This window comes from Ornithodoros turicata, chromosome 2, assembly GCF_037126465.1.
Source record: "Ornithodoros turicata isolate Travis chromosome 2, ASM3712646v1, whole genome shotgun sequence".
NCBI classification, from domain to species: domain Eukaryota; kingdom Metazoa; phylum Arthropoda; class Arachnida; order Ixodida; family Argasidae; genus Ornithodoros; species Ornithodoros turicata.
The window spans coordinates 114,534,033-114,561,153 of record NC_088202.1 but is presented as its reverse complement, the minus strand read 5'-3'; the positions used below and the strand labels follow the sequence as shown (position 1 = coordinate 114,561,153).

The following is a 27,121-nucleotide window of genomic DNA, read 5'->3' as shown; positions in this document are numbered from 1 at the left end:
ACTAGGTTTTTGCTAACTCCTGATCTGAATGTTATGTAACGTAAGTTTAACTACGTAAATTTTTGCGAACTGAACTCGGAAATTTGCCAAGTAAAGGTCACTTTTTTACTCCACCAATGTGAAGCGCGTGCCGAATTTACCCAAATTAATGACAACTGACAGGGATATTGAGGAGCTATCCCAGCCGAAAAAATCACTTCGCAACAATTTCCCTAACTAAACTTACGTTACATGACATTCACATCAGGAGGTGGCAAAAACCTAGTAAGAACAAATGCCGTTGACGGCAGCAGGAAGGAGTGGGAGACAGGGGGGTTTAGTATATATCCTGGGCCGATTTCAGGGGGAACTGTGCCTGGCTTCAGTTGAATGGTACAACATCATTCGATTGAAGTATGCAACTAGGCGTTGTGAGGCCTGTGTTGTTTGCCCTTTTATGTGTAACTGCCTCATCCACTACAATGTGCCAACATTCGTCTGGAAAGCCTGCAGGAACTGCCTCAGACAGCACAGCCGGTGCGGGGATTCGAACCTCGCAATCTCGACGTGGGAGGCGATCATCCTAACCGCTACGCCACGCGAGCTGGTTATTTCATTTTAATATCATCTTTCTGAAAACAGAACTTTTTGAAAACTGAACAGACTTTCGAGAAATCAAAGCGCGCGGGCTTATGGAGAGCATTTCCTCCCGTGGTCATAAGGCACTTTTATATTGGCGTCCTAATGTTGAACACGAAACATTGTTCTGGAAGATGGTTAGCTTAGTGATGATGATGATTGGTATCTTGATGGCGCATTAGCGACTTAGGTCATAATGCACCAATTAAGACGGCTAGCTTCATGCTGTGTCTTATAGGCCCGGTTTCACCAGCCACGATTGAAATTCGAGACGAGATCAGCGGTTTCTCAACTTGAATTTAACCCTTAACTCTGCTTCACCAAGGGTAGTCATTGTCACTGAAACATTCATCACGTCGCTAATTAACGTTGCTAAAAAGATTTGAGTGGTATCCCCAAGTTTTAGCGATACTTGATCTCGGTTCAAAGTTAACCATCGTTGGTAAAACCGGACTTTAGAGGCGCAATCCCAAGCACTCCGGCGTGTTCAGCTTATCGTCAGTTGCGAAATGCAATGTTGACACTTTCACGACGTCCTCTATGCATCGGCCTTGGAAGTTTCCTACGCATCATCTGAAATTAAAGTGGTGAAGTGAAAATGGCGCCACTTTTTAATTAAATATGTACTTTGCGCTCTCCGAGACGGGAAGTTAGCTCTCCGCTTGCAGAAACCACGTCAATTGTCATTCTCATTTGACATTGTTCACGGCTTTGTCAATTTGGATGTCGCTTAAAGCAGTTATCGTCGGAGATTAGCTAGCCTGCGTTCGTTGGAATGATAGACGAACATGCAATCTGCTTCATGCGTAACGGCTGGATCTGAAGTGTTGGCAGCAACATTTAATTCTCTTCTATATTTTCCCGTCTTATTGCAGCGCTATCACTGGTTAGAAATGAAAAGTATTGAGGGCGCCGCATGAGGGCCAACTGCATGAATGGTAGCAATGCGTACGTTTCTTTCATCGATATATGTTCTTTATATATATATATATATATATATATATGTTCTATATGAATTCGTTCTTTACAGGTTTTCGTACATGCCAAGCGAGAGCGGGGCAACACAAGGTACGTGTGCCCTGTAGGATAGTCCCAACACAGTTGAAGAATTAACAGCTAAAAATACAGTTTAGTTGTGATTAAGATATTGTTAAATCGATACACGATTTAAAAAAAAACTAAAAGTACGTGGGGAGTTACCCGACAACTAACACACTGATAAGTTACTAAAGAACTAAGGAACACACGGGGAGTTACTCGACAATAAACAGACTGGTAAGTAAGTTATTGAGCAGCCTAACGAGCACAGCAGCCTTATATACAGTTGTTGAGAAAAACAATTTTAACCGAAACATCGTATGTTATCTTTTAATTCAGTGATGATGGGGCATTATGCTGGGAGTGTAAGAAACTGCGTAACTGATACTTAAAGTGGGGAACAGATGTTAGGGACCGTATATGATAGGGCAAGTCCAGACATTGGATCCGAAATAACTCATTGAATAAAAGTACTCATTGAATAAATCCCGTAATTCGTTCGAGGTTGAGGTACTTGTAGCATTCCAGGTTCGCACCCCAGCGAATAAGGTTTTTGTAGATGTGTGATTGAAATAAGATGATCTGAGATCATGCCGTTGCATAATCTGTAGATTAGGATGGCAACTTTGTATTTCAGTAAATTGTATATGCTCTGGATAGACAGACACTGTTTCATTTCTGTCGAGAAGATGTGGGGTTGACTTGCCAAATTTCGAAGCTCAATTTAAGGAATTGAAGTTACTTCAAATAAAATTAAAGCAAAATGACTACTGAAGATGACAACTTCCACTGTTGCACAAAAGCAATGGAACCTCTATTTTTCCGCTGAACCAAATGTGTACAAAGTCCAGACGACATCGGTCGTGAAAAACCTTGCATTTTGATGTGGCGAGGGCGGCCTTGGTTTCATGGGGGAGGGGAGGATCACCCCCCTTTAATCCGCCCCTGCCTCCTGGGCGAGCATTGTTCTGTTTGCTCCTCTACTGTGGATGGCGCTTGTGCGGAGCGGAAGCAAGATGGCTTCCCTTGTCGCCTGTGGAGCTCAGTGTCGCTACTCTGAAGCGAAGCGTATTTAGTAACTCAACACAGGGAAGGAATGCACACAAACAACGAAATTTAAATGGCTGAAATTTCATTTAAGATTCAGAATTACGAATGTCTCGCTTCACAACAACATCCGACAAATTAAGAACGTGTGCCGCCTTAAAGAACTTGGTATGTCAATGTCCGGCACACATGGACCACACAGCATAAAGAGAGCGATCGTGCGAAACTTTTCTCGTGTATGGTTTACTGTGCTGAAGGGTGTTCTCTTTTTGTTTTGTTGCGGAGTTAAGACTACAAAACTGAGTTCCAAAAACGGCGTCGCGACCCCGTCGTTTTCCTTGACCAGGGAGAAGCATATCTCGATTATCTTCCTGAGCGACACTCGTTACATGGCGCTGCGTCGCTCGCCTTGGGACTTCATATTTCAGAGCGTCATCATTATCAACAGCACAGCAACTCCTTCCATCTAAGCCAAAAGCCATCTGTGATTGGCTTATGTGCAAGCATGAAGCCTTCGAGTCACAACGAAGTATAAATCTACTCAAATTACCTGTTTATTACCTTGCAAGGAAGTTCGCCCGCATGCTTTAAACTGTTGCTTGTATACACTGATCAAGTTGCGAGAACACTCGTCGGAGACCAAGTACTCAAAGCACATTCTGCCGTTTCAGAAAGAGCTGGCGCCACCGCTTGGCTAATTGGCAATGTAGTAACTGGTTGTCAATCATGGAGTCAACTAAAAAAATACGCCGTGCTGTCTCCGTTGGTCATAAAGGGTTGTATTGTTGACCGATTCGGTGAGTCACAGAATTAAAGGTATAATTGGACATAACCTGAAGTTCTGGAGCGTCCGGGATGCAACATTGTACCTGGGGGGTACTTGTTATACATTGTACATTGTTGTACATCAATGTTATTACCGGTGTTCTGCCCCTGAGCAGCGAGCAAATACTGGACTTCTTCTGCTGTGGCTTCAGTGGTTTGCACGGAAACCGAAAAAAGCCAAACTTCTGGCCATTGCTGTACTTTGCTTTGCAACTGCTGAACGAAGTACTGCTATGCTACTACCATCTTTATCAAAACGACTTCTGCTCCATAAGTTCACGAAATGTTGCCTCTCACCGCAAAAATATGCAACTCGGCACCATGTGGATACGAATGGCAGGCGACGAATCAGAACCAAACTGCTTCGCCGAAGTACCGACAGAATATGCCACTGTCTTGCGCATGCTCCGTTGACATTTCATTAAATGGAGTTTTGCATGCTTTTAAAGCAAGCACGTGAAATATTCGCGATAAACAAAAGGCGTGAATCGCGTTCCCCGTCTGCCTGGCGTCCGCCATCTTCTCCCATGGCCGACTCTCAATGTGCGGGCTACATTTACGCTGAAGTAGATATACCTCTTTGACTCGGAGCACAAGTAAATGCGGTTGTTCTCCCGGTCCTCTTGGGACCTGTTTTTCGACCCAGGTGCTTGCGATGTGTGCGAATAAGCGCCGAGGGTCACCCCTCTCAAAGAGAGCGACGAACGATTTTTCTTCATCAGCGACATGGGAACTTTGCGAGCACGCTTGTAAATAGGGACAATGTTGCTCCACTGACATCGCTTTCCTTCTGATTTTGCTTCGCTAGCAGGAGCTGCATTCATTTGTATCCATTCTCACCGCGTTACCCAGCGTAATGTTAGCCAGCCAGGGCAGAGGTTACGAACCTGCGAAAGAAGTGAAAGCGACTTCCGTCGCTTATCACGGGCCGTAGCAAACGTCATCTAATGGGACCTCGAGCACGTAAATCCATCTCATAAACTGTGTCTATCTTCGTGAGCGGTTGTGCCCGCTGGGGTACCGGAATGAAAGTTGCCTTGATAGTGAAAATTGCCTTGATGAAACTGACTCGGATAGAACTGTATAAGTTACTCAGACGAATTAAGTAGCACATACAGATACTTGACTCAGAAAAGAAGTTAGTAACAGGAAAAGTTACCGAAGCCAAAATATGATTCACTTAGTTATTCATCAAATGTAATTCAGTCGCTGTTCAGGTATTTCATGCGGTGTCCGTTTCAGGTCAGCAGATATTACAACACCTTCCAAAACATGTTTAAAAATAATGTTCTTCATGCCTGAAGTTAATTTATACAATGACATAGATGATACATATAGCTAAATAGCGTAAGTGCAGGCTAGCTGGTGGGTGAACTCCATGGTAAACAAGCCTGAGCATGGGGACATAAGTAAACATCATAACACGACAGCAGTGCTGTGCTGTGTCGTGCTGTTTTTTTCTTGTGTGACCATGCTCAGGCTTGTTTGCCATGACTCATATATGTGAAAAAGGAAGCTTTCATGAAGAAAACTGAAAATTTGAACAGAAGCAAGAAACCACATCTAACGTCGACGGTAAACTAGCCACTCTGTGGCAAATCATTAAAATGGTCCATAGTGGTGTGGTTCTTTCCGCTAAAGTGCATACAGAGTTCGGATCCCGAGATCCCGGACAATTTTTCCGTCCCGAAATCCCGGGATTTTTCGTCGAAAATTCCGGGATTTCGGGATTATTCGTGGTGCCAAATATATATTAAAGTTGCAGACGACACGAACGAGAAATATTCAATTACACGGGTCAATCGCCTTCGGCGAAAGGCAGGCGTTCCACCGTGCTCGCAGTGTCAAGACGGTCCGTGCCCTAGGTGGTTCGTAACAATGTCCACCGAAGTGCTTGCTAAATGCAGAGACAGTAGCAGTGTGTGGTACTAGTACTTGCGTGCAGCGGACGGACAGTCGCCGAAATGTAAGAGGTGTGGAAAGGTGCTAAAGACTCTTGGCGCCTCAAGGAAAGGTCATCACACGCATTTGCTACAGCATAACATAAACCTTCGAGTGAGATCTGCGACAGAGGATGCTACAGGAGTCGTTTTGTCGTCGTCGAAACCGCACACAGTCGCCACCACAAACACTTGACTCGTTCCTCGTGAGCGGTAAGCCTACGGTTGAACACAGGGTAGCACGCATGGCCGCCATGTGTGCAGTGTCGTTTCGTGTAATCGCATCGTCTGAGGACATTCGTGATGGAATGGTCGCTCTGGGGCTTAAGTTTCCTAGAACCGAAAAGACTGCGCGGCAATACACAATGAACTTTCACGCTCAAATACAAGCAGTGTGCAAGCAGGACCTGGAGAAGGGGCTTGCAGCAAGACGGAAATTTGCTCTAACATTAGACGAGTGGACGTCGACCAGGAATCGTAGGTACCTGAATATCAATGTTCACACTGCTGATGCGAAGTTTAGGAGCGGTGTCAGCACTTGGAATTTGGGACTTGTGAGGATTAAGTGCGCGATGCCTGCAGAACAGTGCGTGGACGCAATGCGTAATAGGCTGCTGGATTTCGGCTTAAAGCTTGACTGCGATGTCGTCGGGCTTACGCCTGATGGAGCATCCGTAATGGTTAAAGTGGGAAAACTTTTGCAGGAATTGCAGCATCAGCTATGTCTGGCCCATGGACTATATTTAGCGGTCACGGACACCTAGTACGCATTGTCAAAGAACAAGTCCCTCTCTGTAGACGAAGAAGACGAAGTCGGCGGTTCCGATTCTGAACCCTGAGAGCGATGGAATGATTGTCACAGATGACATAGTTAATGATCAGCCGCTTACCCTTAAAGGGACAGTCGCATTCTCCGAGGTCAATTTCGAAACTAATGCGAATTCTGATTCCTTGCCGACCACTGAAATGGGCCCGAAAATACCATTTCGATCCGCGGCGTACTTTTCGCGCAATCCGATGAAAAGGAAATCGGAATCCTTGCGCCCTCGCTCTCTAAAAGTGGGAGCAAACGTCACCCGGATAAGGCCAATCAGCGCGCGGCCTGGGTAAATGCGAGCCGCGCGCCTGTTCCGCCTGTTCGGCGATCGCGAAGCGAAGGCGAAGGTAGCAAACGTGGAGTCTGAAAACGAGAGTGATGTTTCTGTGTCTGGGGGAGATTCTGACGAATACGTAAGCGGTAGCGGCGACGAGTTAATGCTGGATGATGACCCATACTCTACGGACCCAATGCCTCTGGAACCCGCCGACCATGCACGAGATGTGGCTGCGGCTAACCCGCGGGATGACATTTTCAGGTGACGTATCTCTTTGCATGGTTGCCGTCGGATGTGCGAAACAGTTTAGAATGTTGAAATTGTTGTCGGCAGGTGTCTGTGTGGAGTCTGCGACCCACAGGAGCCCGACGAGCGCCTGTGTTGCCATTCTGTTGCCAGGGTGGTAGAAATGTGCAACAGTGCCGCCGTGCAGTGCATAACACAACACCCATTGCTCAGGGACATCTGCCTCCGTAGGGAGCTTCTAGTGGTGTACGCGCCTCAATTCTGCCGCTATGATCAACATTTTAGGCGACTCAATCCCCAGGACCACAGGTAAGCCTGCTGCAGTGCTCTTCCGTTTGCTATGATTACGACCGTAATGATTTTTTTTCGGTTTAAATGACCTCCCATCAAGATTCGGAAGGGTAAACTCGGGTGCTAGTCGGGTGTTTTGGTTACGCAAATTGTCGAACCTAAAGTGGACAGGGGTTGTATACAAAAGGGCTATTCTCAGCAGCTTTTTGGCCTCCACAAGTTTGTCCCCCATAAATCATAAGCGTGGCCGACAGCCGTGGAACGACCCAGAATCCTGGTCCAACAATTCTATTAGGAAAAGTGAAGCAACACAGTCGCCTCAGCTAGTCTCTACATGCTCTCAATTATGCCAGTTAGCCATGGCCTGATTGGCAACACAAAACCCTGAGTGACAGATATCCAGTGGGAATTCTGAAGGATAGTCTTACAAGTCTGAAAACAGAAGCATTTGAGGTGCCAATAAAGGGGGGGGGGGGTGAGCATGTTACTGAAGAATGTAAGAGTAATATATTTTGGGAGAAATTGGATTTTGCCGGAATTGCAGGGAAGCTGGTTCGGGAGGGAGTTAGCTGTTGGAATCAGGTTCATCCTGAAAGAGGCGGACCATTTTTCTGTTGTACTATGTTGCACACCTGCCAACCTTCCACATTCAAAATGCGGGAGACCCCGGAACTAAGAAAGGAATGTACAGGCTTTGAACTCCAAGGTTGGGATAGTGTCTGTTCTTCTGTTCTTGCCATTGTCTTCCCAACACTGTGAGAGATTTGGCAGGTATGCAAATGCCCACAAGATATACTGCTAAACAAAAAGAAATGTCATGTGGATTTGTCTTTTCCAGCTGCCTGAGGTTCACGGCATACTCGTCATTCACGAGATGGGTCTGGGGATACCTTGGTCCAAGGAACAGACGACAGGTTCCTGGATGCGTTGTCCGAGCCATCAGGAGGGAGTTCCCATCTACGTCCTATCAAGGCTATCAGCGTTAGGACCATTGAAGCAAGGGTGTCTTGACAAGAGAGACAAGCTGGTGCATACTGATGGCTGGAACTGGAGACATGTAGTGGCAAGACAGAACTTTTGCTGACATAGGCACACTTTGTATAAATGAGCCCTTGGTCATCCCCCTTGCCTCCCATCAGAGGTTTTGGAGGATACTATAGGTGTGTGGTATACGGATAGGTTTATCCGTACACCACACACCAATAGTATCCTCCTAAGCCTCTGATGGGAGGGAAGGGGGATGACCAAGGGCTCACTTACACCAAGTGTGCCTATGTCAGCAAAATTTTCGTCTTGCAGCAATTTTTGTCTTTTCGTCATTCCAGTGTGGGGGATGTTTTGTCTTGTCACTTTGTATCTCCAGTTGCAGTCAACAGACTGTCTACCCATCTGTACATCAAAAACTACTACACATGGCAGTATTAGCTCTGGCATCAAATCCAGACTGTACTGGACTAAGTTAGTGCCGAGGTGGGAATATTTTGAATTCTCTGTAGATTGTCAATGCGGTGTAGTGACGGGAATAAAGAATGACCTTATAATTGTATCGATTTATTGTACAGTGGAGTATGACGGAGTGGGAATAACAAAATAGCTTAGGTTTATTTGCCTCCCATTATGTATGGGAGGCAAATAAACCTAAGCTATTTTATTATGTTGTGCTGTGGTTCTACATTTATGTGGTGTGAAGTCTGGGCGGTTACAGGTACGCTGCCACAGGGATGTTCGGAGTGTTCATGTTGGCAGATCCATATCTGGTGTACTAATACGCTATGCAAGTCTCTCCTTTGTTTTCCTCTTCCTAGACATTTATTCCTTGTTAGGATACATTTTGTAGGCAGCCACTGTGGTTACGTTCCCTGGTGTTGCAGGTGTATGCTCCTGAAAGAAAGGAAAGAACAGATATTATTTCATGTTCTTGGTGTATAAAAAATCAATAAGGCTATCATTCTATAATGTTCCTCTGAAAGGGTCATCTGCACGCAGGCAAAGCCTCTTGTGGCAAAAGTTGGGTGGCCCTGAAAAGGGCCGTTTTTGTTGCTGGAATCAAGGCTGGTGCATCCTGGTCGGCTGTCAAATTTTATTGCCAGTAGGGAGCCACATTTACTTCCGGAACCTGAAATAAGAAAATCAAATTTCAAAGTCTTGTGCAACGCTCCTCCAAGGCATACCACATACAGCATACTACGGGTTTAAAAAAAACCCTAAAACTTCAGAGTCTAATCATATGCCACCTTTTAAGACAAAATTGGGGCATGCACATACCTTGATTGAAAACGTTCCATAGCTTCTTCCAAGGTTGGCCTTTCACCATAAGAGGCTGACCGTGCTGGGCGAGCTTCCACTGCTGGTGGTTCTTTGTGTTTCTGTTTGATGCGACGTAACACCTCTGCTGTAAGTGCCGTCGCATATTCTGTTGAAGGAGATAATTGCAACATGATCTCACAGGCCAATCGCCGTATAAAGTTTCTATTTCTGTTTTTAATGGGGAATGAACAGTTCATGAACAGAGCAATGGAAAAAAAACCAACACCATTTTTGTGGTAGTTTTGATAGGAACAGGTGATACAGAACAACGTTGACAGCTGTTTTCTTTTTTTATCACGGGCACGAGAAAAGCACCATGCACACCCCTTTTATCGCTCTGTGAAGTTTTTCATCTACAGCAAAAAGATGGACATCCTGTACTCATGACCGTGGGTACACTCATGTTCAGCGCACCACTGCCAGGTACATACCGTACGTTGCATCTTCCTTCACAGGTACCACAAGCCATGCCTTCTTAACCTTTGAAGGCTTCAGGCGGTACTGCTTGGACCCCTCTTTTTCCAATTGCGCACGGTCGGCATTTTCGTTATAGTGAAGTACGGCCAGTTGTGTCCTACAACATGAATAATGATGTTACAATGTTCCTTCGAAAGGCCCGCCCATGCATTTAATACCTGGCTAGCATTCCCTCATCATGGAACGAAAATGTCTTTGGCGTGAAGTGCAGCATGACGCTGTGGAAGGCTTCCAGACCGTACGTTTGGTCTTGGGAGGACAGCTGAGGGATGTCCTTGAGGAGGGCAGGTGCTGCAATAATGTCTGTGACCTTCCTGTAAGTTTCACTGTCTGCAAAAGAAGCAGAGAAGAAGCAAAGCCACAACCGTGAGTTTGACATGAATACGTACATGAACATGTACGTTCCATATATGGTGACGAGAATCATGTTATTGAAGGATGTTATGAGTGCACTGCCAATGACCAACGCTTGCATGCCAGTTGTGGGCATCAATGCAAACGTCTCCCCACGAGATGCATTCATGAGCATAGTAACATGTATTGTTCCCCTTTGTGATCTTCTGGTCATACTGGAACTGCATGACGTTAGTACTGTGTTACTTTTTTACGCTTCTGCCATCCCCATGCGCCCCCACTGGTTTCTCAAGCTGAGATTCGTTTCTCAAACGGTGAAGCCAACATTTCTGCCCGCCACTACAGTTTACTATACTTCGACCTGATTTCTGCTTGCTCTCATTCTATTCTTTCACCTTTGTAGCTAGGCTTTTCCAACGTCAATCCAGAATAACTTTTCTGCACTCATCCATACGTGCACAACTTGCTGTTCTCCTCGAAATGGCAGAATGGGCCTGTTGGTACATGACTGAATTAAAACCGGAGCACGGAACACGGTTGTCTGTGTTCCGTGCTCCAGTTTTAATTGCGGTTCTCTGCTGTAGCTCTACACGATATAATATCCACTTGACTGAAATGTAACCCATGAGCAAAACAAAACTTAGACAGTTTTGGGACCCACTTCAGTTGAGCCCCCTCTCCATGCCATGACATGCAAGAACAACCCGTGTCGTTCATAGCACTCCATTGTTTTATTGAATGAGCATTGTTTTATCAAATGAAACTTTTCCAGTTGACCTCTGTCCAGTAGTCAAGTCGACAAAATCATGTTGCAAGATGGCCAGTTTGCCCCCTCATATTGACAGCAAAGACGTATTCACGTAGAGAGAAAAAAAAATGAAGAAGGAAAATTTTGCTCCAAAAGACGTGGATGCCAATGTGAAATGCTTACCTTCCTTCAACCACTCACGGGGTTCCGAGGTCGCACCATGGTAGCAAACTGGGTAGACGGGATCATCATGCTCATGGACGTCCACAATGTGGTTGAGGGCCGACATCCACTTTGCAAGACAAAGGTCGCCGTCTCCTCCACTCGTCTTTGGGCACCAGTAGGCATGGCGAACGAGGCTATCAACCCACAAGTTCACCACTTGATGGCTTGCAGAGCGGCCAAGTGCCAATAGCTTCTTCTTTACCCCTGGGAACATCAATTTCGTTGTCATTATCCCCAGGAAAACCATAACAGTATGCACTTGGTATAGGCACCTTTGACGACGTGCCACACATCAAAGCGATGTTTTATCTGGGGGCAGCAGTCCCTCATCATCGCCTTGATTCCAGTGTGTCTGTCTGTAATAAGGGTGTCTACGACCATATCATTCCATTCAAGGAATGCCAGGCACCTCTGTAACCCATGCTTCTCCATGGCATTACTGCTCGATACCTCGGTTGCCTGTACAAAAACATAAGCAAAACAGCAAGCATGTGGTAGATGTTAGCCTTCTCCAAAGTTCCTCTGAAACAGTGAGGAGCAAAGCAAAAACTGAAGACAGTACCTTGACCAATTCAAAGTGTATTATGCGGTTGGCAGTGGTCTCGAGCAGGGTGTAGGTTCCATAGAGGGCAGTGTGTCCAGGAGAATCACATCTCCCATCTCCGGCAATGGTTAGGGGACGTGGCTGCAGCTGTCCAAGGAGTTCCTTCTGTCTAGTCTGATAAACCTTGGATTATTGCGGAAAAAGCAGTATACTGTCCATTAGAAGGGGACTCGATAACCAAGTTCTTTCATTCTTGTGGCTCCTCATCAAGAGGGCAAAATATGGGCAATACAATATTGCCTTTAATGTGCAGTAGTGCTGAGTTTGTACTGGCTGTTTCATGCAGATGGCATACTTACATAACTGACAGCGGGAATGAGGTACTCCTTCTGGGTCCTGTAATACTGCGACTTGGACAGTGCTGGCACCCTCAACATTTCAAACATGCGAAGAGCCTTTGCCACGTTCATCCCAGAAAACAGTATGGCCGTACACAGCAGCACGTTGCCCAAAGGTCTGCTTCCGACCCAGGGTTGACTAGACCAGATTCGCTTCCTGCCGCAGCTGCACGTTGTCGTAGCTTGTACCCATGTCCCTCTTGGCTTTATCGTGGTGGTAAGCTCACTGACACCACAGCACAAGAATTCCGACAGGAGCTCTCGCAGACTAGACTCGGCAACAAGAAAGAGGCGTTCACCTTCCTCCCTAAAAGGAGGAGACATGCACATATGAGGTGTTGTTTCTTTGCCCATGGCCACGGACTCACAGTTGACGTATATATGGTCTTGAATGATGGGACCCTGGAGGGCTGCCGAGTTCATCACTGCAGAAGGCAGAGTTTGCAATGCAACTCTTTCCATTATCACAGCACTAAGAATATTCAACTCACTCTTCATCGTCAGAACTTTCCACCACGTCCGACGTATGAAGTGTAGCATCATGTGGGTCGGGGATGCTGCATGTAAAAGATTAAATCATGCCTGTGAATGATGTTTAGGGTGATGTATGTAGGTTACACTAAGAAATTACAGTAAACTATCAGTAACTTCACCCCGCCCAGTATCCATTAGAGCTTGCTTGAGCTAAGCAGTAATTTGAGCCATTGAATGTATTTTACAACACAGTAAGTATACCAGGGAAACCACTGTGTGTTTGAGTGAAGCATACATTTCAATTTACCCATTTTTAACTTAAAGGGAGTTCACTACATAAACGACTGAAAATTCTTTGTCTCATCTTCTACCTGAAGTAATGAAATGGCCTTCTGTAAGAGACCTAACGATTACGGACTGTGATCACAAGGCAACATTTCATTTCTTCAGCAATAAATATAACGCAATGAATTTCCAGTTGCTTCCATTACTCTGTCTAAACCCTCTGTATGCAGGACGCTAAAGGTACCTACGGTACTAGAGGTGTCTGTAAAACCGCACATCAGAGTCACGTACCTTGTCGATCCAAACGTGGTATCGAGTTCTGGCACTACATCTGGAGCTGTACCTGGCTCTGGAGTTGAGGCCCTTTGCACACCAGTATCGAAATATTGGTACGTAGACTGCGATGCAGTTTCGCTGCCTCTCATGTCCCCTGGGACACCTTCAGCCAGTGCCAAGGAAGTTTGTGGAGGAAGGCTAAGCTCAGTCTGCACAGTTGTGCTCGACGCAACAAACTCTGTCTGAGTGCCTGTGTACAAATACACGTTTCAACCTTTACACAATAAGTGTTCTTTCTCAGTACCTAATGTACACAAAGGAACAGCTGTTTGTGTTCCCATGTGCCTCACATCCTTCTTTATGGCTTCCTCACGATCAACTGGGACTAAGGTATAGAGAAACCCGTACTGGCTGACTGTTTGGTACGGCACCAGAGGTTCCAGTAGTAGTCCATCCAGTATAATGGCTGCAAGACATGGGCAACAGGGAGAAGATATGTATGCAGCTGTCAAAAATACCAATTTTTCTTTGTGCCATATTTTCCCTTTTTACTCTCCCACATGCCGCAATAAAAAAAAATAAAGAAAAAGGATTAAGCATGTTGTGTTTCTCTCTGGTGCAAAAACAGGAGAAAAGATGTGCACCAATCTCCTAGTGGCATCCCCGTTACGGCACAGTGAACTGCAGTGATAGATGTTTACATACAGCCTTCTGGATAATCCCCTTGTGAGATGCGCCGTGAAGTGGGAAGTGGGTCCCCAGCACTTGCTTCAGCCATGACCTCCATATCTGAAATATGGCCTTGAGTGTTAACACTCAAAAGAATATGTTGTGGGCCTAGCGGGTACAATAACTAACATAAAAATGACTATGAAAATAAATCTTCCCCTTTGCGGTCCCTGTTCCACTGGCACAGTTATTTTCCTGTCCACATTACGTTATAAACACTGGCAGCCACATCACACAAGATTCCTTTCACAGAGCTCGACAATTTTCAGGGCCCGTACATAACCATTATTTTGTGGGACGTGCAAAAAGAATTGCAATTTTTTCGTGGCTTGACAAAACATACCAAATCCAGTTGATCCCGTTGACGTGCTTGCTGCCGCCTGAAATAGAGCCAGAAATTAGCAACAAGGCTGCAGTAGAATACTGATGCAACGTGCTGTGTCTCGGACGTAGCCAAACACAGATTGCGGTGTTTTCACGTCCCTGAATGCTGCCATCAGGCTTACACTATGAACTGTAGAAACATCCACATCCATTAGAATAACGCTGTCATGTGAGAGTGTTACGTTACTCATAGCTCTAAGAATACAGGCGACCATTAGCACAGCAGCAGCAACACACCAATCCTTTTTTTTTTCGACAGTACGCGTACTATTGCGTCAGGATGCTGCAATCATTGTAATAGTTTTTGTACATTAGTAGCCGGTGTGACTGTGACGTTACAATCGGCGGCGAGGCCAGCCGGTGTTCGCGATGATCTTTACTGTGACAACTGATATTTTTCATCGCAGCGTAGCTGTGACCACGCAGGATTGTCACTTACCTCCGTTACTGGTTCCTGCCCTTGTTCCCGATCGAATATGGTAGGCACGGCGTCAATCTTCAGCCGCTTTCGTTTCTGCTGTAGCCCGAGCCGAACTTGCAATACATCGTCATCAAAATAGGCGTCGTCGGCGAAATGACACGAACAGACGCGTGAAACATTCAGTCCTTGGGCCACACCACAGCAATGGCTGGCGATCGCTGCCTCCCACTTTCGTTTCGTCTCGCCATTGCGAGGTCGGTGAAATGTAAGCTCAGGATTCGCGTTGTAAGTCTTTGTGCACCCGGGCAGGTAGCACCGGTTTCCTGGCTGTGACATCGCACGTCAACGGCGTGAAATCTTAGGGCACACGCTGTGGTTCAAAGTACTTCAAAGCAAATGCGACAAGACAACAAGAAAAAGGATCAGACGCACGCTCAGACACACACCGAACTCGGCGGAAAGGAGCGCCTCCTTTTGGTTGGTTTATCCGGGTGACGTCATCCAGTGTCGGCGCCTTGCGGGGATTGCCGTGCGCGCTGGAAGCGCGAACATTTAAAAATCGTTTCTGAGTGAACCAAGTGGATTTGTGCGGAGAAAATTTGCCGGCGTACATTATGAACGACAGGGAACATGACCATAACATTTCCTGAACACGCTTCCGGATGCGACTATCCCTTTAAAGAGGGTTCCATCCGAGACATAATTGCTAAGGTCCGTGCTGAGGTCCTTCGTTTCAAGAGGTCCCCGAAGAACAACGACATTTTACAAGCTCACGTAATTGGAGATCACGGCAAAGAACAAAGGCTGCTTCTGGACTGCAAGACAAGGTGGAACTCCCTTGTTGCGATGCTTGAGCGCTTCTTGAAGGTACGAGACAGCATCAGGAAAGCACTAATTGATATAGGATCAGGAAGTGAACTTTCCGGTTCAGACGTCGTAGCGATAGCCAACGTATAGTCGCGTGCCTGAAGCCTGTACAGTTGGCTGTGGAGGCGCTTTGTCGTCGCGACTCAAACCTCTTATCCGCAGACGCGACAATAAAGTTTGTCTTGGAATGTCTGAGCGATCAGGATGGAGCATTTGCGAACCAACTGATGGTTAACATACGGGAACGCTTATGCCAACGACGTACGATGGTCTCAACGGTTCTCCAGATATTGCAGGACCCTAATTACGTCGAGTATCTCCTCAACACTTCTTTCAAGACGGTCTCGTCCGACGCCCTCCGCGTATTCATTGCAGGGATGATAGAGCGCAACGAATCTAGCGATCACGAAGGTACACCACTACACTCTGCCTCTCTTGTCAAGCATGCGATAGGCGACTCTCCCAAGACACCCGGTGCGGCAGTTCCAGACACTCATGACCTCAAGAAGAGGTTAAATGACGCGATAATGACGGCCTCAACGTCGAGAGAACGCAGTAGAATTTCTCCCAATCTTTCTAGAGTCGCATCTCTCTTGCGAAAGGAAATCGGACAATTTCGGCATGGTTGTGGAAGAGGATCCCTACTTGAAGAAGCACAGGTCTACCTGCGATCAATTGTCCCAACTAGTGTTGAATCAGAGAGGATTTTCAGCTCTGCAGGGAACCTATGCACGAAGGTGCGATCTCGCCTCGATGATAGTACTCTGGATGCACTGTGTTTCTTAAGATCGTTCTTCCAGCAACGAGGTAGTGTTTGTACGTGAACTCGGCAGAAGGTGCTCATGCTTGAGAGTTAGTGAATACTTTCAGAGCTTTGTTTGTCGATTGCTTCCTTTACAATAAAAACGCTGCAAGGTTCATATATTTTCCATGTTTCAACATGAGACGGTATCAGCCAAGCCGAGCCCTACGGGGCATACTATTATAAACTTCCTTGCCAAAAATCCCGATCCCGTCCCGGGATTTAGATTTCAAGATCCCGAAATCCCGGGATTGCGAAAAGGCCTCGGGATTCCGAACTGTAGTATCATACATACCACCATAAAAGAAATTCGTGAGAAGACATAAAAATCTACATCGTTCAGAGAGTTTGATGAGCTTTCACACGAACAGTTAAAACATTGTAGAATATAGAAACAAAATGCGGGCAAGCTGGTGGAGCTAGAGTCACTAAATAGGGGTACAGAGTATCGCATTCCTTTTCCGCACCGGAGCCGCCGTTCGGTGTCCGCGATTGGGCCTGATCGTGTCACGTGGTTTTCCCTTGCAAGAACGCGCCGTACATGTTGAGTCACCCCCATCCAAAACCGGTTTCCTCCGTTCCGATCTGGCTCGACAGCGCGCTATTATTCGGCGGAGTAGGGGAAGATGGGCGTCCCATTGCTAGACGACGCAGCCGCGAACTGGACCCAAGATGGCGGGCTCGTTCGCCGGTGTGGCTCAGTGTAGCTACTCTGCTCCCTATTTAGTGACTCTAGGTCGAGCCTATTTGCTGGCAACGTTTCCCTGAGTCTGTGGAGGTCCAAACAAGAGATACAAACGGACGGGACAGCAGTTAAAACTTTATTTGTGTATAGTATGTTTAGCGTTCCGCGTTTTCAACATTTATTCCTGGGGAGATTCGATGGGCGTTTTCCGGCATTCATATGTACGTCAAATTCGGATATTTTCGGCATTTTAAAACGCTTGTGCCGAAAATAGACGCATCGACAGCTACGATCACTGGGGAGAATTAAACGGGGAGGTGCTATTTCCCTAACAACCGCACAAAACGTAACTAGCTAATAGCCCTGCCACACGGTCGTTTCGATGGTCATCGAAAGCGATGACCATCCGACATTCCGATGTTCATTGATGCTTGATCGCTGCTACAGGTGCGACTCGATGTGCATGGAGAGCTAGATAGTTTGACACGTCACACGTCCGATGGTGTCAGGCGAGTTCTGGGCATACATGTGCACAGAGAAGCAAAACTGAGTGCAAAAGATTATTTTAAAACTTCAATACAGTTTTTGTTGTGTATTTGTTTTCATTTTGCTTCTTTCCGCTGGTGTCATGGAAGCAGACGAACTTTCAGACTGCTCACCTTGTGCCTTGCGCATGCGCGACGTTGCGGTGCGCTGTGGTGAAGAGTAAAAAAGTAAATATATGATTCTAAGTACACGGGGCCTCTCATATTACAAGCGATTTTCTACTTTATTAACTTGTGTTTACTCGCTTCGTTGCTTTATTGCGAATTTTTGTTTACCGCTCCCTTGCTCGCTGGGTACGAGACTGCCGCAGGCAGTTTTCCAAGATCATTGACAGCGTCAAAAATGTATCTGGAGTCTCCAGCGAGTTGATGACCATATAGTTTAATGGTGGTCCAAAGTGACCGTGTAGCAGTGTCCGATTATCATTCACTCTGAAAACAGGGGGGGGGGGGATAACGGCAGGATAGAGTCCCCGTTGTTGGCGACACAGAAGTGGGCGTCGTCACGACTATAGCCAAAAAAAGAAAAAGAACGCAAAGCAAAACAAAACACAAAGGAAGGACGGACGGACTGAAAACAGGGGGGGGGGGGGGGGTCGAGGTAGCTTGCCGTTGTTTGCCGCACTCAAGTGGGCATCGTCACGTCTATAGCAAAAAAAAAAAAAAAAGGGAAAGTGGGGGAGGGGAGTTGAGGACTTCAAAGTGATGCTGACTGACAACACACTGAAACTAGGACTTCACCGCATAGCACGCGGTGCGCCAACCGTGGAACGAATGATAGGTTTATGGCTTGTTATTGGAAGACAGAGGGAGGCGTACGTGATTTTTTTTTTTTTTTTTGCGGGGGGCAGTTTTCATGTATCCATGTTGCCACAAAAAGGCGTACGCCCCACCCCCTCTCTCTCTCTTCGAATTAGAAGTGATAACCTTATCATTCGTGGCAACTGTTGGCTGACAGCGTGCTATGCGGTAAAGCACAATTCAAACCACATAGTATACATATTCCGTTTCGGATTTGTTATGCTGCAAACATAAGTACATAATTAAACTTTCGTCAGACATGGCTGCTCGTTCTTTTCGGTTCACGACACGCAAGTTGGAGAATGCTCGCTCTACGCTTACGCTCGCCACTGGAATTGCTAGGACTTCCAATACACATTTTGACAAAACATGTTCACACAAGACTTATCGAGTCGTGCCTGTACTTATCCACAGAACCATTAACCGCCCATCAACATTCAGCGAACGTATTGTTGTGGATGCTGGGTACGTCTCACGAACGTACGCATTTGCTCCCGGGTACGTTTTAACTACGCCCGTACTACCGTGCAAATCAAGAGAAAATTATGCGAAATGGACGTCGTAGGACTGCCGATGCGTATCTTCGAGGGACCCGTGGAGGACCTCTATTCTGGCCCCATAGGTATGGCGCGCCTATGAAAATATCGTAATTTTAATCATGAGATAAACACAAGGACGCAAGTGTGCTCCCAAAATACTTTATTTCTATGTGGACTATATTTACATGTGCATTCGTACATGCCTGCCGGCACATAAGCAGTACAAGTAATCAAAGAGCGTGACAAGGTACCATATCCAGATCATTCCCGTTCACACAGATCGTGGTCACAATATCGCTACGTTATGTAAACAATAAAAAAAAAAGAATCCATGTTACTCGCCGTATAATTAGTTGGCATCTTGCATGGAATCGACGCAACTGTATCCTCACGCTCCTTGACGCCCTATGATTGGCTACCGGTATCTTTATATTGTTCCTTTCTGTGTCTTCCGGCCTCTGGAACTTACTGGCCAAGTTCTGCCGCCGAGGCACACTGATAAAAACGACAGACATAATACAGGCATCATCGGTCTCTGCCTATGGCACATACGCATACCAGCGTTTGGCCATACTTCCCGTTTACCTAGCATTCTTATCTGTAACGCATAGGACAGTAAATTATTCCAAGACTGCTCATAGAGAAAACATCCCACACTCTCTGGGAGACGCTGAGATGCACAAAGCAATGAATGGCCGATGCTGAGCGGTATAGCCGTTTATGCCTGAAAGAACATCAAGAACACAAAATAAAAGTAGTGCGCACGTGCTAATATGCATATATTACAAGCCCAGCTAGGATCGATTACATTTTTTCACTAGCCAGTGGGCTAAAGCGACTTGAAGAACAGTGGAGTCTAGAACGCAAGCGCTAACAAACAAAGGCTCCACGGCCGTTTACCTGTATTTCTGTCATCGATAGTGGCCCCCGATGGAGAATCCGTTACCTACAAGACATGTGCACTTAACTCTTCACGAAATTCAAGCTGTACTGGCGCTGTCCGCGTTGAAAATTACTGTATTACTCCAAGCTATTGCAGACGCCGCCATGTTTCTCCAGCCTCTCCAGCGGCGTTTGAAATCATTGGCACAACAGACTATGGCATCACGTGACTCTCTCTTCTGCGCGTTACGAAAAGACAAGCCTTCTGCCCAGATTTCTCCTTGGGCGGCGCCGCAGTCAGACGACAGAGCGGAAGTGAAGAACGAGGCAGAGGGTGAAGAGCGAAAAGGGGTGCTCAAACGGCTCTTTGTGGACACAGTGCGGATGGGGTGCGCACGGTGTCCACAGGGTGATATATGTAGGAAGTCTGCTGCTGTATACTCATTGGAGCATCCCAACTAACGCGTCCAGGAGGCGTTCAATGGATGTTCACTTCAGGCTGCGGATGCTCGGACCCTTGTCGGCTGTCCAGGGGCGGTTACTGGTTCTGTGGACAGGTACAGGCATGACTGGGCAGCTTAGTCGGAGGACATTGAGAAGAGACAGACAAGTACAATTCGCATGCACTCAGTGCCAAAGTGGCGGACTCAGTTGTACAATTTTTGTCCTGATTTCTCACGTGTGCGATGGAGAAAGGTCATTCCTGTTTCGTTCACCATCGACGTTATCACTCCACCAGCTCCCGTGGCATAGTGGTTGAGATCATCGGCTTCCACGCCAGACTCGAATTTCCACGGGCTCGAATCCAGTCACCGGCTGTGCTGTCTGAGGTTTTCCCTGGGTTTTCCGAAGAAGACGAATGTCGGCACAGTTCCTCCTGACTCCGACCCAGGACGCATACTAACCTCTCCTGGTCTCCTAACTCTTCTCTCCATCTGTCCACGTCTGTACGCCGCTCATAGCCATGGTTGCTTCGCGGCGCTATCATGGAATTAAAAAAAGATGTTCACTCTGACGCGGAATTTACGTCTTTCAGGTTGTTTATGTGTCTAACACTTGGGAACAAGGACAATAAATGATGACGATGAGATGGGGTGTTTCACCGCGGTGGTGCGGTACCCTACGCCGTTGCACGGGAACATTATGTGAAGATGATGAAGGAAGGATGAAAACACAAGAAAGAACTAAAGCGTCTGAAGCAATCCAGTGGACGACAGGAAGTCCATGAACAGGTGAAGAACCCGACGATGGAGCCCAGGATCCTCATAGGGGCCAATGAGTGCAGCTAAGGTGAGCGGCCTCTTGCTGATGCGGGGCAGCTCACCACACAATGTCCGCCTTTGCGGGCAGTAGAGTGAACATTCCATAAGAATGTGCTGGGCGGTCGCCACGACACCGCAGGTGGAACAGAGGGCCCTGTCACAGCATCGGATGATACACTTGAATTGCGGGGTGAAAGCAACATTGAGCCGGAGTCTACGCAGGAGGGAGGTAAAACGGCGTAGGAGACGGGTAGGGAAGGGAAACGACAGATTTGGGTCTACCGAATGCATTAGAGATTGAGCCGTGATGTCCCGGCGCCATTGCTGCAGAGCCAGGGGTTGAAACCGTGCAGTTAGTAAGGCCCTTCTTACGCCTCTCGAGAGCGCAATGGGCTGTCGGGGACTCGTCGGCAGCCGTTGCTACTTTGTCAGCCTCCTCATTGCCTCTTAGACCGCAGTGACCTGGAATCCACTGCAGAGATATATGATGACCTTCATCATGTAGACGCCGAACTTGGTGGAGAATGTCTACCACGATGGGGACTAGAGACCCACGAAGCCCCATGGTTGCCCCACATTGCAGAGCAGCCCGCGAATCGGTGTATACCACCCAGGCACGAGGTGGAAGTTGGGAGATCTGCTGTAGAAACAGTTGAATGGCATGCAGCTCCGCCGATGTTGATGACGTACGATGTGACAGACGATATCCACGTGCGACTGCATTTGATGGGACAACAAAAGCACACGACGAACCATCCCGTGTGGAAGATCCATCGTGAAGACGGCAGTGTGGTCAGGATATTTAAGGTGCATCATGTCCGCTGCCAACTGCTGGAGAACTAAAGGTGGCACTTGATGCTTTGGAACCTTGAGGCCAGGGACAGATAGGGAGAGCGATGGGAGCGGAAGCGACCACGGAGGGGTCGTGGAAACTGTTGGGTAACACCTGGGAAGTTTTATGTAACACTTTGACGTTACGATTTTCTCAAGCAATAGAATAATCAAAATATTTGAATTCTTAATTGTTTGTTTAATAACGTAAAATTTACTTAGTGAAAATAGAACTCACCAAAGTAAATTTTACTGTCAGAACCTCGCGGACCTCTCAAGCGGAGAGAACCCACCTAAAGATTGAGGGTGGCCTTTTTACCTTTCTGGAAATATTTCCGCTCAGGTTCCCTTTGATTATCGTCCTTCGCAGTCAACAGCAGCAACCTGATGTATTTGAGAATACATCGAGTTATCTCTTTAGAACAAGGCTCAGTAAGTCAGCGAAGCACTCTTGCCTGGTGTTATAAACGTCGGCACATCAACTATCCTGTTACGTGTTTTGCTCACCTTCCATGTAAATCTATTTCACATTATTACACGTTCATGAAGAAAGAGCAAGACGATAAGGGAGGTGCAGCAAATATTGGACCATGCGCGTAAACCTCAGTCAGAAATGGTCTGTGTGTAATAATGAATTGAATACTTTATTTTAACATTTTTACGTATAGTCATACATACATTTTATGTATGTAACGCACCATGTGTATGTAACATGCAAAAACGTGTAACATGTGTTTGTTTCATGTACAAAGACATGAAAATGCGGAACCCGCTCGAAGTAGGCTTCTGTGCCAGGATACGGAATGTGCATGATGCAACAAAGGAATACTTTCCTTTCGGCTGTGCTCAAGAACGCCGGGCGTTCGCAACGCAGAGCCTCTTGGGAAATCATTTGGAGCGGATTTGCTTCTCGAATTTAGTGTTTGGGAAGCAAGTCTTTTAATATTCATCGGGAAGGAGGAGCACTGTAGAGGAGATGAAAACCTTCTTACAAAGGCTAGCTTTCGTTATTTCCCATGTCATACTTCTCTATGTCTTTTGTCACCAGGAAACACAGCTACCAGTAGATGTTTTTCATAGCTGATGCGCGTACGCCTGTGAATAAAGCATCTGTCGTCGAAGTTAAGTGCACGAAATTTGATGGACTTTCAATAAGACTCTTGCCCTTTGCGAGGCCTGTTGCATCAGGAAGCTGCTAAAGTAATGCTTCAGACGCTCTCACAAAAAGCAAAAGGAAACGTGCTTTTGCCGCGCGTGGATCCTTTGAAAAGTTTTGACGGCGATCAATAACGAAGGTGGCCTAAGTGTACCGTCTATAACCGGCACAGTTGATACATACGCATCATAAACACACAAGCAACAAAAAAAGCGGTTTTCGTGTGTAGTGCACTTCATTCAATCTTTGCATCGCCTCGACTGGTGGCTCGAAAAGCAAGGTGTGTTCCTTTCCGAAATGGCTGGATTTCGTCACCACCGAAGCTCCATGGATCCAGCTCTCGACCTAGTCTCTACAGTCCAACAGTCTCGTGCTCATCGGAGGCTCGTCACATCGGTTTTCCTGGACATCAAGCGCGGGTATGATACCGTCTCGCACATTTGTGTGCTGCACGCTTTGCGCTTTTTTGGGGGTATCCAGTCGACTCTTCATCTGGCTCCAAGACTTCCTTACAAACCGAACTGTCGCTGTCCGTAAGGCCAGCGTAATCTCAAGGCCAAAGCCCTATAATTATCCTGTTCGTCAAGGTGTCGCCCAAGGAAGCATTCTGAGTCCAACACCTTTTAATATGGTGATGGCCGGCCTACAATCGGTAATTCCACGCAAAGTGTCGTTTTCCGTGTATGCAGATGATGTCACCCTTGAAGCAGTACTAAAAGCACGCCCAGCCATTAAGCACTGCTTGCATCTGGCTTTAAATAACGTACCTCATACGTACCTCACCCAACTTGGGATGAACCTTTCGCCCGAAAAGCGTGTCGAGCTCCCTTTCACACCCCAGGCTATGACAAACTTCCCGCTTTGGATTGGTGCCAAGAAGCTTGAGTCTGTACGTTTCCATCGCTTCCTTGGCGTGGTAGTCGACTCGGACATGCGCTGGGCAACGATGTCTACCTGCAGTTAAACATCTGGCTCAGGATGGGGCTGTGATCAGCGTTCCCTGCATGTAGTTCACGCGGCGATGGTGAGGGCGACCTTGCTTTACAGCCTTCTCATGCTGCACAGGATCACAACAACATCATTAAATAGACTTCGGACTGTGTTTGCTCGAAGTCTTCATCGCTGCCTTGGAGTTCCAACAATGACTGAAACACTCCTGAAAAGTACTCGCTGAAGCTGGTGAACTCCCTATTGAGGATCTACGTGAACGTGAACCGGGTCGACATTTTCTACGTTTGCGTGCTCACATTGCCCGTCGCCCGCTCCGCAGGAAGATGCGATACCGCCCTCAAAGCGACTTCGATCGAGTAGCGCAGAGGGCACGCCAGAGTCTCACAGGCGTCGTAGCTTAGAACGTCACATCGGAGGAAGCCCCCTGGTCTCTGCCGGTTCCACCGACCTTTGTGAGCCTTCCGAACCTTCTGGAAAGAAGAGATCAGGTCCCCCCTCAAGTCCTTCGAGCCATTTTTATGCTGTGGTAGATGCTAAGTTCTCTACGTCTACTGCAGCATACACAGATGGCGCATCCAGAAACGGCTTGTCCGCCTCGGGCGCCAGGACGTCGCCTTTCGCATCCAACCTCATCAACCGCTGCGGAACTGTATGCCATCCTTCTTTCTGCAGCACATCGTTTATTTTACACCACGGGAATGGACAGTCTTTACTGACGCAAAATCTGTACTGCGTAATATTGAAAATTCCGGCATACGAGGCTCATCCGCACCCCTAGCCACGGATGTGTTTATAGCTTACCACCCCGTGTACAAAGCAGGCCACACCCACAGGCTGGTTCTCCAGTGGGTTCTAGCCCATTGTGGTGTCGTGGGGAACGAGCAGGCCGATAGCGCCGCAGAAGCAGCTCTCTCGCATCGGAAGTGGACCAGTATAGTGTACTGCTGAGCGGAGAACATCGTTCCATTCTGCAACACCTCGTGACACCCCTGGCTTCCTGCCAATGAACAACCCACATTCTCCCCCATCTATGCTGAGCAGAGTTGGTCCAACGCTCGCGTTTCGCATGACAGTAAACACGTCTCGTCAAGATGCTGCGTTAGTTCATTGAATGCGACTCGATGTGGCTTTTACAGCTCAGTAGCGTTACCGCTTGAGACATGTTGACCCTCCCAGATGGTGTCACTGCGGTGCTCTAGAGGATATGGAGCACATTCTTCTTCATTGCCCACACTACCAACCTTCCCGAACCGCACCCTCCGCGTCTCTTAATTAGTCAGCTGGACTCTCGCTCCTTCTCACTATCAAAATTGCTTGGTGCTTGGCCGAATGCAGCCCAACAACGCTGTGCGCTGAAAGCTCTTTTGAGCTTTCTGGACACAATTGGACTTCTATCCTTATTATGAAGGGGATCATGGTCTCACTCCCCCCATCACCACCAGCAATGGGCTAGAGTATCGCCTCTGGCAATGAAACTCCCTATTCATCGCCATGAAATGAAGTTGTTGTTGCTGTTGTTGTTGTTCAATATTTTCCCTTTATATACAAGGGAAGGTGAACCTATCCCAGATGCACATATGATTCGAAGAACGTAATATCAAAGGACATGTACACGAGACGCATCAGTGCGATTCCTATTTTTCCATGCGAGCGTTAGATGTCGTATACTCGAGTCATTCTTGCGGGATGTGTTGCTGTGGAGCGTCATCAGAGTTGACGTACTTGAAAATGAGAAAGCAAAGGTGGAATGCAGAGGAAGCTACTCCGAAAGGAGCCTCTAGAGGATTAATTTGTAAAAGAAATGCAAATATATAATGAATAGTTACAGGAAATGTTGAAGCCGCTCTCGACGTTGGTTGAAGGAATGCATTAATGCAGCCACGCAGAAGCAAACGAGAAAAAAGAAACAAATATGAAGAAGAGATTAATAATTTGCGGGTTTAATTATAACTTAATGGGAGAGCGAAACATATTTCTAACTGGTTTATTATGGATGTATAACTGGATGTTATTAACTGTTATCAGCCAGTTGAAATAGCCTATTTCCTTTCACGTGATGACTATTGCAACTCAAGTGAGAGAATGAAGCTTTCCCTCTCATTGAATCTGGTGAACTGAATACGTACGTTTTCCTTTTATCGCACCATTTCCACGTGCATGTAAAATACACGCGTATTCCTACTAGCATACGTACCGTATAAGCAGTAATTTTCGCGAATGCTAGTTTTCTGCGAAATTAAAGTCCCGCGAAACATTCTCCTATAACGTGCCCCCATCCTAATTCGCGAAATATTAGGACATCGATATTAACTACTTATACATTATGTTGTCTGTCTTTTGAGACTGAGGGATAACTTCTCAGTAACCTGAGCGCGAGCGTTTGTTCTCATTTGCAATCCGTTTACAATAATTTTGATGTAACGCATTATACACAGTTGTATGGCATAAGAAAACATAGTACAAGAAACGAAAACACCACAAAGGTTATGAGAAACACTAGCTGCTTATCATCCGCGAGTTGCGAAGGCTGGCTGGTGTCTTGGCAAGTGTGGTGTGCGAAGAGAGATAACCGATGAAAAACCCTAAGAAGAATGGCAGCTCGTAATGCCGTAATGGGATTAATCCTTTTACTGCACGCGAGAAAGTCACTCGGCAACTCATCAATCTATTGGGAGCACCAATACCATTTATAAGGCTTTAGTGCAAGTCGCAGTTGTGTAGGTTTATGTTGTGACGATTTGAAGGAACAATGTTGTGAATGATGACTCGAGTCTTTCACCCCGTCATGTTTTGTGGCCGACCACCAATTACTCCTTTCAGACGGATTTTTTCGTGCGGGAACATAATTCGACGTTAAACAGTGACAATAGCAACAGGAAGAAATCTCGTTGTGCCACATTGCCTGTAAATGTGGTATACGTCTACTGATTTTGAAGCGTTCAACGATATCTATTGAGTGATATTGTGACAATTTAAGCACATAATACCCGCCAACCCCCAGCAATGAAATATTACGGTTCCCACCCCTAATATTAATACGTACATTACCACGCGTATTATGCACCCCCTCTACTAAAAA

General features: G+C 46.7%; 1 protein-coding gene across 1 annotated transcript; it reads right to left on the bottom strand.

The window, feature by feature from the left end:
- Window positions 1-8,846: 8,846 nt before the first annotated feature.
- Window positions 8,847-12,614, bottom strand: LOC135384967 (uncharacterized). Its single transcript, XM_064614147.1, has 8 exons — window positions 12,114-12,614; window positions 11,773-11,937; window positions 11,483-11,669; window positions 11,169-11,414; window positions 10,042-10,213; window positions 9,838-9,980; window positions 9,365-9,512; window positions 8,847-9,215 (listed from the first exon to the last, which is right to left on the bottom strand). The coding sequence occupies exons 1-8, from the start codon at window positions 12,612-12,614 to the stop codon at window positions 9,203-9,205; spliced, it is 1,575 nt and encodes a 524-aa protein (XP_064470217.1). The 3' UTR covers window positions 8,847-9,202.
- Between the last annotated feature and the right edge of the window lie 14,507 nt (window positions 12,615-27,121).

What these genes read in the sequence shown, in the direction of transcription:
- LOC135384967 (XM_064614147.1), bottom strand. Translation starts at nt 12,614, where the DNA reads ATGGAAAGAGTTGCATTGCAAACTCTGCCTTCTGCAGTGATGAACTCG. An exon ending in TGTGTGGCACGTCGTCAAAG is followed by an intron (nt 11,415 to 11,482) that starts GTGCCTATACCA and finishes TGATGTTCCCAG; the next exon opens with GGGTAAAGAAGAAGCTATTG. An exon ending in CCGTGAGTGGTTGAAGGAAG is followed by an intron (nt 10,214 to 11,168) that starts GTAAGCATTTCA and finishes CTTCTTTTGCAG; the next exon opens with ACAGTGAAACTTACAGGAAG.